Source organism: Thunnus albacares, chromosome 8 (genome assembly GCF_914725855.1).
Source record: "Thunnus albacares chromosome 8, fThuAlb1.1, whole genome shotgun sequence".
Classification (NCBI taxonomy): domain Eukaryota; kingdom Metazoa; phylum Chordata; class Actinopteri; order Scombriformes; family Scombridae; genus Thunnus; species Thunnus albacares.
Window position 1 is genome coordinate 21303798 of NC_058113.1, and position 14264 is coordinate 21318061.

The following is a 14264-nucleotide window of genomic DNA, read 5'->3' on the forward strand; positions in this document are numbered from 1 at the left end:
CTTGCAGCACTGCAAAGATGCAGCTGCGGGGAAAACCAAACAAAAAGTCTGGCTGTGTTTGGTTTTAGTAGATTTGAAACATCAGTGAGTTTATGCAGCTGCTGTCACAGCCAAAACTACAACTATATAGTTATAGTTATAGTTGTAGTGCAGCTTTGGCAGCTGGTCACTTCATACCTGGTAAGATGAAGAGATGTCTCACAGCGCAAGAAGCTTGGGAGAGAAATACTTCAACTTTTGTGTTTTTTCTTTCTAAAAATTTGTGGTATCATCACAAAAACTGGCATTTAAGGGTCAAAACTCTGAAAATTAATGAATATTTGGTAGTGATAATCAGCGCTGAAGTTGGTTAAAAGATTGAACTCAGTGAAAGTGGAAAATAATATTAATATTTTCATGGACGTGTTTTGACACAACATCAGTGCAACTTTTTGAAAGTGAGGCACAAAGGTTAAAATACACGATACAATCCAAACAGAACACCTGCTGTAAAATAACATTGAGGGGTGGAGCAGCAATGCAGCAACTATTCTTATTATTGCTATTTTATTATAGGCTACACATAACACATAGTATTACAAGATTTTTATTGTCACTTGCACACTACAAGATGCGGAGTGTAAATGACCACCACAAGACAACAAAAACAATAACAAAAATAGAATATGTAGTGTAACATAGAAAGTATTTCCACCTTATCAAAAGACAGCATAAACATAAGGTTTAAATAATGCTTATTTAAATTTAATGACCTGACAAGTGGTTTTACAAGGTGTAAGAAGAATTGTCTAAGAATGAATTCTATATGGAAAGAAAAAATACTATTTATATAAAACACCAAATGACAAAAAAGCAACATTTAAAAGGAGGAAAAATAACTACATAATAGATATTTTAGCCAGTTACATTGTGCTTTTTCGTGATTTCATGCAGTTAAATCGTCAGCAGAGGGAGCGCGAGCGCGGCGTGGGCCCGGTTCGTCCAGTCGTGCTCGGGCTGCTGCTGATGATGATGAAGGAAGGCTGGAGCCGCGCAGGCGCACCGGGCACAGTCTCCGGCCGGGTTGCCATGGTTACCACACAATAGGAGACGGGACAGGGGGCTGCGTGAAGGGGGGAGAGAGAGAGAGTGAGAGAGAGAGAGGGAGAGAGGGAGAGATAGAGAGAGGCAGGGAACGACAGGAGAGGAGGAGGAGGAGGTCTGCAGAGCCGCTTGACTGGACACACCGCTGCAAGGTTTCCACAGACAGACAGACACATAACATTACAGGGGCCACGATTAAATTTTATGAATTGTTTAATTATTCTAAACGAGTTGGGGGGGCTTCTTTGTTAAGTCGTTGACACTGTCATTAAAATACTGTCATTTTTAGTGTATTTCCTGTTTAATATACCTTTCAGCTTGTTTTAAGGCCTTTAAGAACAAAGATATAGTGGAGCATTTCTCTTTTCTTTAGGGTGAAATAATGGCAAACAGCTAGTTATTCAGTCTGAAGCCTTTCCATACAGTAAAGGTGACTCTGGAGAGACTAGGCAACAGAGACAGAGAGAGAGAGAGAGAGAGAGAGAGAGAGAGAGAGAGACCCTCCCTCTTGATCCCCTCCCTCTTCAGAGTTTTGGCCCTCTCTCTGCGCCTCTCTTCCTCCTTCTCCCTGCCTCACTACTCCCTCCTCCTCCTCCACCTCCTCCTCCTCCTCCTCCAGTCTCTCCCCCTCCTCCTCCTCCTCCTCCTCTCTCCTTATGCAAATCACGCCCTCTCCTCTCTCCCTTTCTCTCACCCGACGTGCATCCCTCTCTCTGGCTCACCCCTCCGCTAAAAAAAAATTGTGACTGTAAGACCGGAGAGAGGTATAAAAAAAAAAAAAAAAAAAGTGCAAGTCGTCTTAGAGGAAGAGGGGGAGTAGGTAGGGTGGGGGAGGGAGGGGGGGCAAAAAAAGAAAAAGGGGGCGAAAGGGGGTGGGGAAGAGGCGAGGGTACGCATCAATTTGTACAGTCTTCAGTTGGCACCCCTGTTTTTTTTCCCTGCAACGAGTAGAAAGAGATTTTTTTTCCCTTTTCCTGCATTATTGTTATTATCGGAGCCCCGTTGCAATATGAGCCAGCACAAGCCTCTGTTGACAGACGCCTGGGCTCTGAGGTGTGCGTGTCAGCGTGCAACATAAAACGACCAAACAGAAGGGAGAGAAAGGAAAGGGGAGAGAGTGAGAGTGGGAGCACGCATCGCTGGATATTATAGGTAAGGAGAACGGGGGAAAAAATGGATGCTTATACTCTGCATTTGTTGGGGGCTATTCCTACTGCTGGCCACGTTTGTGCTTCTCCCTCCCCATTTTTTCTCCCTTTGTGTGTTAATTATCATCCCACTCTTCTCCTCTGCGTTATGGCTAAATTATGTCCCGGTGAATTAATGTTAATAGAGTGCACGACGCGCACCCACATTCCTGCGAGGAAAGGGAAAAGGGAAAAGGGAGAGCCGGTGCGAAATGCCATGATTCGCCATTCCATATCATCTTTCTTTCTTTTTTTTTCTTTTTTCTTTTTTTTTTTTTTTTTTTTTTAAAGATGTGCAGCGTTTAGAAAACAGCTCTGCACAGGCATCCATTCTGCTGATTGTGAACATGTATGTTGCCGCTGAGCACCGACTCTTCCCGACCCCGTCGTAGGTGGACTGTGTTCCGCCGTGGTAGTCAGTGGCAGGCTGTGTAAGGGCAGCTTTGGCCGGTCTCCTCTCTGCATGTGTATCAATTACATTCGCAGGAAAGAAAAGAAGAAAGAGTCGTTGCAGTGCCCGCTCGCTGGTGATGTAAGCAGAGCAACTGCATGCTGCTGCTTTGCATCACATGCAGTGGTCAATTTGTTGATAATGCTTGTGTGTGTGTGTGTGTGTGTGTGTGTGTGTGTGTGTGTGTGTGTGTGTGTGTGTGTGTGTGTGTGTGTGTGTGTGCAGTGCTATGCAATGTTAATGCTGGTGTATGCTGGTGCTATTTGCGTCCTAGTTGTTTACTGACCATGGCCGTGGACCTGCCAGTGGACCACTGACAGGCCAGTAGCTGCCACCTGTAACTGAGATGCATTATGAATACAAGAACCCACAGCACACTGACTGTTTTCCTCCCCTGTGTTATAAACCTAGTCATGTCTATCATACTGTAATAAGGCCGACTGTGCAAACAACGAATAGCCTATAAACACATGTGTGCCATATTTTTCTATTATGAAATGTGTGCAGTGATTTAAGATTTTATTCTTAAGACTGATTGACTCAGTTACTGCAGCATGCACTAATAATTAATGCATAGCCATGTGTAGTGAAGCTGCTGTGTAGGATTTACATGAGCCTACCTGCCACAGTAGGACTCAAACACACATAAAAATCAGTGTGTAGCTGCTATATGTATTGGCTGCATGGTAGAGTGTGCATGTACATTACTAGCTGTTCAGCCAAATATATCTCTTTTCATCCAGTGGTGTGCACTATTTATATCCTCATTCAATATACATGAGCCATTTTTTCATCATAGTGGTACATGAATGAATGGATTAGACAAGCCCTCGCCAATTAGTCCACCTATGTTGTCAGGCACACCCAAATGGATAAAGGATCTTGACATTGTACTTTCCCCAAATGGCTGGCTTGCTAGATAAATAAGCATGTGATTCTGCTGGCCATAACCAGGTCATGTGGGTTAACCACAAGTGGCTGTGGGTTTGGGCTGTTGTGGTGAAGGTGGAAAGAGAGAGAGAGGGGGGGGTGTGGTCCCATATTCCCAAGATGTTTGCTAGAGTTCTCTGTCTTCTGCAGACTGCTATTCAAAATACAGTCTATCGAAAGCATCTTTCCTGCTCCGCACCCAGAATCTTTGCTTTAGTGTTCCCAATTGAACTGAACCAGTGCATTCTGTTATTGTGCCAGTGGGTTTTGGCTGCTGTGAAGGCAGAAGGCAGAGAGAGGACTGTTTTGAGTGCAGCTAAAAGCAGTTGTGCCGATACAGTGTGAAGCATGCTGGGAATTTAAATGTTGAAACAGTGCTTTTTCAGTTGTAAACTCTGATGTTTTCATAATGCCACAAATTCCTGAACTCCACACGGTGCAGACTAGCCTGTTTTGCAGATAGCAAATAGTATAATTTATTACTGCAATCCCAACGTGAATTCAAGTTCTCTTGAAAAAAACATTGAACATTGAATATCTGTAGGATTTCCGTGTAGATAAAGACCGATTAATGCCTTCTTTGTTTATGCTTCTTTACAGGTTTTGGTAGCTTTCATGGTGTAACACACAGCCCAGTCAGTAAGCAACAGGAACCAGTTCATGTCCCTGCAATGGCTTGTGTTGTAAAATGGACGTTATAAAGAAGAAATAATGAAAACACGGACACACAAAGAATCGGTATGAGCAAGCCCCATGTCTGTTTTTCACAGCGAAGTCAGACATTGTTTACCTGACTAATTCTTGCATGTAGTAATTTGGGAGCATTACTACAAGATAATTAGTTCAATATGTGATAGCATTTCAGAATAGCCAGGGTGACTAAGATGTAAATTATTTATTTGGTTATGAGAGTCAGTAATGTGGTCTAAAAAACAGATTCCATGTTTATATTTTTTCTCTCTCAATTTCTCCCTCCTCTCTGTGTCCTTTTGCCTCTACTCTGTTCTTCTATTCGCCTCCCTTCCTTTTTATTCTCTACTTGTTGTTGCCCTTGCTACATTTCATGTTGAACTGAACGAACCTGACTTTCTTTTGGCTTGTATTAACCCTATTTTTACTACAATCAACACATCTCCTTATTTCTTTATGCGTATCACCTTATCCCTGTAGCCCTGTCTTGTTTTAACATTTAATGCTAACCCCTCCCTTCCTCTTTCACCGGACTTTGGGCTTTGCAGATGCCCATGCGCAGTGGGCGACGGCGGGGGGCAAGTGAGGAGAGAAGGGGTAGGCGCCCGCATCCCAGCCCCACTCGCCCTGAACGCAACGATAGACAGACGGTTAGAGCCTACCTCTATTGTCTCTTCTTTTTTCCTGGTGTTTGGCTATAAGTTTATGTGTGTGCATGCAAGTACTAGACTCATGGACAATAAAGAACTGTCTATGTGTATTGAATTTTGTGTGTGTGCTGTCAGTGTATGAGTCATCAGTACGATTGCCACAGACATACCCTTGCACTGTCAGTATTGTTCGTTAGTGTGTTTTACAGCTTAGCACTTTGAAATCTTTGATGTTTCATGTTTGACATTGATGTTTTGTGTGTGTGCCTGCGAGTGAGTCTTTGTTCTAAAAACAGACATAGGCCGATTAGGAATTCAAAAGCATCACTACAGAATTAAAAGTCTTGTGTTGTGTTTAGCAAAGAGGTGCTGCTGAGGAATTGGCTGGAAATCGCTTCAGTCGCAGATCACAAGGGCATGATTCATCAGAGAGTGAGGGGGAGGAACTTGTGTCTCCTCCAAAGAGGCAGAAAGTTCAGGTTTGTGTTACATTTCATCAATCTGTTACATAAAGAGCAATTATAAAGCTTTGATTCAGCTAAATCATCCAAATGGCTCCGTCTAATCTATTAAGAGCTACATGTTTTGCTTCTGCAAATATATAAACCGACAATACTACCACCCTTTCAAAATACAGTTTTACCTCATCCACAAATGATCTTTTCTTGTCAGGATTCGGCCTCTGCCCCAAACCCTCCAACATCAACACACTCGACTGACAGCTCGGCTCCCTCTACTGTCCCACCTCCAACCTCAGTTGCAAGCCAATCCCGTGAGAGTGATAATGAAGATGGCCAATCCCAGGGCAGCAGGAGTTCAGTTGTAGGGAGCCTGGCCAATAGCAGCAGTAGTCTGAGCAGTGGGCGGGATATAGACCAGGACAATCGTTCCTCATCCCCAAGTCTCTCCGCTTCCCCTCTGGGTAGCCTGGACTCTGATTCCGATGGCCCCGACTCACCAAAGCAAGGAGAGAGGGAACGGGAGAAAGTCAAAGAGGGAGGAGCAGGGAAGGTGGCAGGAGAGGATAGAAGGGCGCTACGAGAGGGGAGAGGGGAGGATTCGTGTGGAGATGGAGAAAAGCCAGATGTGGATGCCCGAATTGAAGACTGTCCTTCTCTTAAACCTCCCTCAACTCCATGCTCTTCCTCTGGTCTGACTCCCTCTCTCCGTGGAGCAGGGGATTCATCAAATGACAGCAATAGTGGGAGGAAGTCCTATTTCTCCCTGGACTCCAAACTGATGTGTAAAGTTGAATATGGTGGACCAACAGGCGTTGACGGTGCACTTAGTGGCAACAGAATGAATTCCAAAGCCAGCACACAGTGTGCAACCAAGACAACTATCTCGGGAGGAGATTTTTCCCACAACAGTCCAAACATTCCCCACTCTTTGGCCCCCCCTCTTCCTCCTCCACCTGCCCTGAAGCCCTTGGAGCTTGGGGGACAAAACCTGCCTGCTGAGGTTAAGACAGAAAGAGACAAAATAGAGAAGGCAGACAAACTCCTGGACAAGGCTCAGTCCACTCCGCCTTCTCTGTTGCCACAGACCGGCCCCCAGCCACAGTCCCAGTCCCAGCCTCAGGCCCAACCCTCTACCCACCCTCACCACTACAGCTCCACCAGCTGGCAGGGTGGCACAGCAACTGGTTGCCAGGGGAGCTGGGGCTACACCCGTTACCCTGGCAACCACCACCCACACCAACCACAGCACCAGCCCCCAGTGCAGCAGCAGCAACTTCCCTCTGTTTACAACCCTCCGTCCTCTCGCCACTCCTCCTCCCACCCCTCTTACCTCCCCCATCCTCACCCCCACCCCCACAGGGAGTACCTTCCCAGGTACGCTGGAGGGGGAGGGGACAGAGAGAGGGGGGCTGCAGGAGAGAGGGAGAGGGGAGTGAGGGGGGAATGTGGGGGGAGGGAGCTCAACAGGGAGTTCTCTGCTCCCATTGGCAACAGTAGCAACACTAGTAGCGGGGGTAATAGTAATAGTGCTTGTGGTGGGATGGGTGGGCCAAACAGCATCCAAGGCCGGGAGTTTGGAGGTCTGTCAGTGGGTCAGAATCGGGAGTTCCAAGGTTCTGGGAGAGATGGACCTACTAACATGGGTCCTGAAAGAAGAGACTTTGTTCCAGCTTTCAGAGACAGGGAGCGAGAAAGGGAAAGGGAACGGGATGGAGGGAGGGAGTTTCCTCTGCCAAACCAAAACCAGACTAGAGACTTTGGCCCCAATGGAGCTGGAGGGGGCCATCCCAGAGACAAAGATGGAGGCAGATGGGGCGAGTTTGGAAGCCAAACAAGAGAGGTTGTAGGCAACAGTAACCCAAACAGCAACTCCATCCCCCAAGGAAACCCCCCAAGTTCAAGCAGTGGGCTACCTGTCACCCCCATGCTGAACCGAGACCCACCTGCGTCCCCTCAAAACAACACCAGCCACTCTTCTCATTCTTCCCTGCCCCCACACCCCCACCCACATCCCCCAAATTCAACCAACCGGGACTTCCCTACTCCCATGGACCAGGCACAAACCCCCTCTTCAGGAGCAGACCACTTCCACAGAGAGTATCCTCCCACTGGAGGAAAGGACTTTAATGCTGGGGCGCCTCCTTCCGCTGGCACAAATCGAGAGTACCTCAGTCCACCTGGGGTGACTTCAAACATTGGACGAGAGTATTCAGGGCCTGGGGGAACCCAACATCCCCACCCACCTCATCCCCACTACCAGTCTGGTCCCAGGGACAGAGAGAGGGACTCAAACTTGCGAGAGTCTGCTCTGTACCAAAACCGTGGAGGTCCAAATCAACCTCGTGCACTCTCTCCTTCTTCCTCTTCTGGCCATCATGGACACCCTCCAAATGCTCCTTATCCCCCTCCACCACCTCAGCCTCCTCTACCCCCATCTCAAACCTCCCACACCCAGCCACCCCCATCCACTATGGCACCCAGTGTACGTCCCCCACACTACCAGTCCTCTGCCCAGACTCCTCCAACACCTCTATCTCCATTACCCAGCCCATCCACAAATCAGATGGGAGGCTTCTCGTCTTTTCCCCCTGGTTCCTCCTCTGCACCCAACATGCCACTTCCTGGGCCAGGTGTGTCATCCAGCTGCTCACCTGGATGTCGGCCTTCCCCTTTCCATGGCACTTTGAACAGCCACCCCCCCTTTAGTGGAACATACCACTCCAATGGGAACAGTGGCAGTAACATGGCCAACAGCAATAGCAACAGTAGCGCACCCAACAGCAGCAATACCAATTCCCAGTCGCTCTCGCCTCAAAATGTCCCAAAGGGACCTCCACCACTTAGTAACTCTGCCAGCAACAGCATTTCGACTCCTTCCTCCAGTTCATCGCTCCCTGGTGGAGATGGCCATTCGGATTCAGGCCCGCCACCCACACCCGTCATCAAGGAAGAACCAATCGAAGAAAGGGAAGAGAGTGAAAGCCCACCACCAGTGTTGAGAAGCCCTTCTCCTGAACCTAAGCCTGTAGACATTCCCATCCATGCCAGTCAATCAGCAAGGTAAAGTTAGAATGGCGTTATCATTATAATTGAGTTTGTCAATGTGTCAGTCAGTTAAGTCCCTCTTCATGGGATCAGATGTAATTAACAGTAATGATAATTATTATGGAGGTGATACTGACTGCTGATGGTTGGAATAATGATGTACTGCACCACTATGTCACTTGATTCTAGGTTTCACAAGGTCCTTGACCGTGGCAGCGGGAACTCCTGCGCCCGTAGTGATGTCCTCTTTGTTCCGCTGGACGGCTCCAAACTGTGGAAGAAGAGGAATGAGATGATAGAAAGGGCCCGGAGGGAGGTCGAGCAGCGGGCCAGAGACTTAAGAGAAAAAGAGAGAGAACGAGAAAGAGAGCGTGAACGTGAGAGGGAACTGGATCGACATCTACAGGTGAGCACATTTGAACAAGATAATTATGTAGCGTGTCAGAGTTAATGGATTTGATGTAGATTAAACTGATCACTTTAATGGGAGGGGAGTGAAGCAGATCACGGCAGATGTGATTTACTGTGTTTTCGTGTTTTCTCTGCAGCAACAGAAGGATGCCAGCGCCGCTGCAGGGGCTCGCCAAGGCTCCTCTCTCTTCTTCCCCTCCTCACCTTCTATTATCCTTGACCCTTCGTCGTCCTCCTCCTCTTCTGGCAACCATGTCACCCACCCTCCACCTCACCCTCAGCATCATCCCTCACACCCGCATGCTCACCTTCCTCCAGCACACCATCTCCACCCCACCCTGTCTCATTCTATCCCCCACTCTCTCCTCCTGCCATCTATGGCTGGGGCATCAGCAGTGGTTGGAGGCCCTCAGGGTGCCCTCGGAATAGGTTTAGGAGGTCCTTATCTTGGCCCTGATACCCCAGCACTGAGAACCCTGAGCGAGTACGCTCGCCCTCATGCCATGTCTCCACTCGGGGCAGCAAGTCGTGCACAAGCACATCACCAACAAGTTCACCACGGCCATCCCCATGTCCACCCCTCATTCTTCCTTCCTCAGTTCCAGAATCACGCTTTAGGCCACCCACATCACCTACCAGCTGATGCTGCCACAGCCGCAGCCATCTTGGGCTTTTTATATGGTGGCAGCCTTGAAGGGGGTCCAGGAGTTGGGGGCCATGCTGGGGTAGCAGGAGGCCCAGTACCTGGAGGAATTGGGGGTGCTGGGTTAGGAGGAGTCGGTTTTCCTCATGCAGTGGCTGCACACCGGGATCGAATAAAGCCAGGATTTGAATTTAAGAGTGATGAGCGTGTTTACCCACCAGGGTCCATGCCTGATCCTGCAGCTCTTGCTCTTGCTCACTCTCATTCACATGCCCATGCCCATGCCCATGCCAATGCCCATGCACATGCACACTCCCTGCTCCTTGGAGGGGGAGCTAATGAGGTGTCACTCTATTGCACTCCTCCGCCCCCAGCTCCCCCTGGCCCCCCACATATCCAGAACCCAACTCTGGCCCCAGTAACTCGACCTCCGAACCCTCCTGCCCCTCAGTCCCTGTCCAATCCACCTCCTTCATCTCTCCTCCCACCCTCACTCCCCTCTCACCCTTCATCTGCGCCACCAGCTGCCCCCCCAGCCCCGGCAGGCCCTGCTGCTCCTCCGCCAGCTCCTCCTCCACCTGCTCCACCGACCTCCAATGCCGCCTCACTTCATCACCCAGTCCCCCATTCTTCTTTTCCCAGCTCCCTGTCCTCTCATCTGCCACCAGCCCCGGCTCCAGCCACTCCCTCTGAGACCTACCCCACTCCCACTCGCTCTCCCGCCTCTTATGAGCGAGATAGGAGTGGAGAAAGAGAGCGGGAGAGGGAGAGAGACAGAGCTGCCTTGCCGGCCTTTGGGGACAGAGAGCGAGAAAGAGAGAGGGAGAGAGAAAGAGGAGGAAGCGGAGGAGGTGGCGGAAGTGGAGGAGGGGGAAGTGGAGGAGGAACAGGTGGAGGAGGTGGAGGAGAGAATATGGGGCGTCTTCAGATGTTAAACGTGACGCCTCATCATCACCAGCATTCACACATCCACTCACATCTTCACCTGCACCAGCAAGACACAGGTACCCACTGCTACTAACAATGCTGCCACTGTCAATATCACCTGCCTTCATATTACACAGATGTGATGTGTCCGAGACTAATGTACTAAAAGCTAATGGTATATAGGGACAAAGTCTAAACAGTTATAAATGGTTTATAGCATACAATTTTGTAGTTGTAAACAGATATAAATGTTTATTAATGTATTTGTCAGCAACCATAACTCTTCCTGTGGGCATCCATAACTGGATACTGGTGTATAAACACATAATGAATGACAATACAGTGAGAAACAGTTGTGATACTATAAAATATGTTAGTAATAATTGTTGACAAATACTTAACATAATAAACCATTTTTAAAATGTTTGTATACTGTTTATAAATGACTAAACTAAAGTTTTTAGTCAAAAAAGTTAGTTTTTTTCAATATATTAAAGGTTTAGGCTTTTGTCTTTTTTTAATGAGAATTCATCCATATTTTAAGTTTTGATTTGCATGTTAACATTTCACATGTAGGGAAATTGTTTGTACACACAGCTTTAATATTTCTTCCAAAATTTGTCACGGAAAAGCAGAGAACCTTTTTTACCTACATGCCACAGTTTGTATGCTTGTTTGGCTCACTTTACTCTTCAGTTTACTGAATAAAATTGTATATGATGTATTGCTGTTCATACAGGACTCTGTCCTTCAATTCTCCAAGTTGACAAGAGCACAATATGTCACTTTTCACTGAATTTGTAGAATTCCTGATTTTCTGACTTAGTTCGACTCACTAGAATATTACCAAGATGTTCATGAGTTGCTGAAAATCAGATATCATTTGAATGCAGCAATAATGTCAATGAATTCTGTGTATCATCTTTGTTTTCAGTTCAAACTGGTGCTTTGACTCCTATTAAATATCTCCTTTATTTCCTATTACATCATTGGCATCTAGCGGCGGGCGGGGTTCACCCCCTGATGGACCCGTTGGCGTCGGGGTCTCCTTTGGCACGCCTCCCTTACCCAGGAGCCACACTAGGCACCCCCATCCTGGCTCACCCCCTCACTGACAGCGAGGTGCTCCGCCAACAGCTGTTCGGTGAGGAGAAGGCTCCTCGTCCATGTACTCGTTCAGTTTTTTTCTATTAAAAACTCTAAAGTCCTCAAAGTTTATGAAGAGACTTTTAGACTATGGTGCTGATGATTGACCTTAGTGCCCCTTCTTCTCCTTTTCTTTTTGCCTTTTCCTTTCCCCACCTGCTCCTCCTCTTTTCCACCGTGTTTTGTTAACAGGTGCTCCTTTCCGTGAACTGCCCCAGCCGTCCTCCCTCACTGGTCCCATGTCAGCAGCGCATCAGCTCCAGGCCATGCAGCAGGCCCAGAGCGCAGAGCTCCAGATCCAGAGACTGGCCCTGGAACAACAGTGGATCCATCACCATCACCACCACTCCCTCACCCAGGACGAGTATTACAGGTACGGAGACTTTGTGTATGTGGCAACTGCCACTGTTCATGCAGTAGAGATTAATTTGTTCCAGAAACTATTGGTGTATATGTGCCAAGAACTCTGCTCAGTCTTTAAACTAAGACCTGAACCCAGTGTCTTTAAATCACCTGGTACTCCCAAACCCAACCAGAGACCCAAAGCTTTATTTTTGCCTTACTTCATCCTTTAAACGTCTAGTAAACTGTTGAATTTATATGGTACTTTTATTCCAACTGCTTTACAATCTGCCTCATTCACACATAGGGAGCAATTTGGGGTTCAGTCTTGCCCAAGGACACTTCAACATGTGTACAGGATAAACTGCAGATTGCACCACCAGCCCTCTGAGCCACAGCCACCCCTTTACTGACTGTTAGGTCTGCAAATTAATGCAGTGCATTGACTACACTCTGCTTATCTACTTGCAGAAAATGACTTGCATAGACACACATGATTGGACCTGTAAGATAAAGAAAGACAGAAACTTCTTAACAAAATTACTTTTGAAATTAACCAATCCCAAACCCGACTCAGGCCCAACACTTAAAGAACAAAATGAACCTGATACTTTGGCAGCATATGTGAGATTTACTACATTTTCATCACCCTTTAAAAAAGCCGTGATCAGAGTCTACAAACAACACCAATGAATAAGACTCCTGATGTTGATTTGATTTGTAGAAGGCCAAAGAGGATCTTAGAGATGGGTGAGATTGTGTTTTTGGGGCTTTTTCTATAAATTTAATAAGTACCAGTACCTGCTAACAAATATCACTGAGCTAGGACATGAAACTGATATTTTGCAGTCTTTAATGTGTTCACAACTTGACCGGTAGTGGGTTATAATTGACATCTCAGCTGTAACGGGTAGTCTGGCAATAAGTGTCTACGAATGTACACACGCTCCGTAAATATTATAATCCTGTGTTCTTAAATGCAATTGATGGATTTAAATGAAGCATTGAAAATATAAATATGTCTAAAACAGAAGTTATTTTGAGGGTAAAACATGGTGACATGAAATTCAACGTCAACTTGATCTTTGACCTCTGCCTAAACTATAGATTTCACTCTCACATGGCTTCTCCTTTGACTTTTTAGTCACCTGAAGAAAGAAAGTGACAAGACCCTGTGAGGGAGGGGCATGACGAAGAGCAGCATGGGGAAAACCGAGGGAGAACATGCGCAAAATTAAACAAATACAGCAAAAGAAAAGCACTGAAAACAATGAAGGAACAAAGACTGAAAACAAAAGCTGGACTAATGGACAGGGAATGCTCTGAAGAAAACAGGAAGATTTTTGAAGGATTAACAAAAGAAGGAGGAAGGCGTGAACATGTTGCACACCGTCCCTGTTAACTGCACCACGTCAAAGATCCAGACTCCAGCGCTTCCCTGCATAATGTTCTTGAACTCCAGTCCTGTTTTGTATTGTGCTCTGTACAGTATATTAGATGGGGGCGGCAATAGTGAAGTACAGTATGTGTAAAATATTTGATGCCAGAAGGAATGTGTACATGAGTCTCTTTTATGTCATTGCATGTAGCTAGGCGCTTATTCTGAACTGGTGGAACTTTTGGTTCTATTTTTAGTAATTACCCCCTCTTTTGTATCTGAGGGGTGTTCTATATGCATGAGACCAGCAATTTAATGTTATGTTATGATCAATAGTATTGTTATTATGATTAATGTTGTCTGTTTGTTGATAATGATATAATTATATATACAGTACATATTATTTGTATTATTTTTTTACATTTTCATGGTATGGCAGTCAGTTTTTTTTTATTTTTTATTTTCAATTTACCTTGTGAAACAAGATGAAGGCAAAAAAATCTGGAAATAAATTATAATCTTTTTTTGCTAGTCTCTTGCGTATTCATGTGTGCACTATTTTTCCCCCATCTCACATACGTTCATACTATTTGCCCCGTCTTTGTTTTATACAAGTCACTCATGCACAAAGCATATCAAATTCCTCACTCTCCTCTCCCCCTCCCCCCGTGCTCTCTCTTTCTGACTCTGCTTCTTTCTCTCCATCGGTCTCTCCCTCCCTCTCTTGGTGAGTGTAGCTAATAGGAGACACATGGGATGAGTGTGAGACATGGGAGTGGAGTTGCTCCAATGAACACCAGTCACCCTGTAGAGCGAGCATTCCATGCCGCACTGTAAAAATGAAAAGAAGGAAAAAAAATAAAGAGAGAAATGAAAAGGAGAAAGAAAGGAGGAGCTGTGAGAGTGTGATTTACGGACAC

At 46.4% G+C, this 14264-nt stretch overlaps 1 protein-coding gene across 2 annotated transcripts; it reads left to right on the top strand.

The window, feature by feature from the left end:
• Window positions 1–635: 635 nt before the first annotated feature.
• On the top strand, window positions 636–13868 carry atn1 (atrophin 1). 2 transcript variants are annotated; one of them, XM_044360059.1, is made up of 11 exons: window positions 636–1235; window positions 2121–2235; window positions 4252–4389; window positions 4890–4991; window positions 5351–5470; window positions 5664–8512; window positions 8687–8903; window positions 9046–10555; window positions 11479–11646; window positions 11817–11997; window positions 13111–13868. In XM_044360059.1, exons 3-11 carry the CDS (start codon window positions 4363–4365, stop codon window positions 13142–13144), a joined length of 5208 nt encoding a protein of 1735 aa, XP_044215994.1. In that variant the 5' UTR covers window positions 636–1235; window positions 2121–2235; window positions 4252–4362; the 3' UTR covers window positions 13145–13868. The 2 variants fall into 2 exon arrangements, with proteins under 2 accessions (XP_044215994.1, XP_044215995.1); XM_044360060.1 differs by lacking the exon at window positions 636–1235 and having other exon boundaries at window positions 1964–2235; window positions 11479–11622.
• The last annotated feature ends 396 nt before the right edge of the window (window positions 13869–14264 follow it).

What these genes read in the sequence shown, in the direction of transcription:
- atn1 (XM_044360059.1), top strand. Translation starts at nt 4,363, where the DNA reads ATGAAAACACGGACACACAAAGAATCG. An exon ending in CATGCCAGTCAATCAGCAAG is followed by an intron (nt 8,513 to 8,686) that starts GTAAAGTTAGAA and finishes ACTTGATTCTAG; the next exon opens with GTTTCACAAGGTCCTTGACC. An exon ending in GGAGAAGGCTCCTCGTCCAT is followed by an intron (nt 11,647 to 11,816) that starts GTACTCGTTCAG and finishes TTTTGTTAACAG; the next exon opens with GTGCTCCTTTCCGTGAACTG.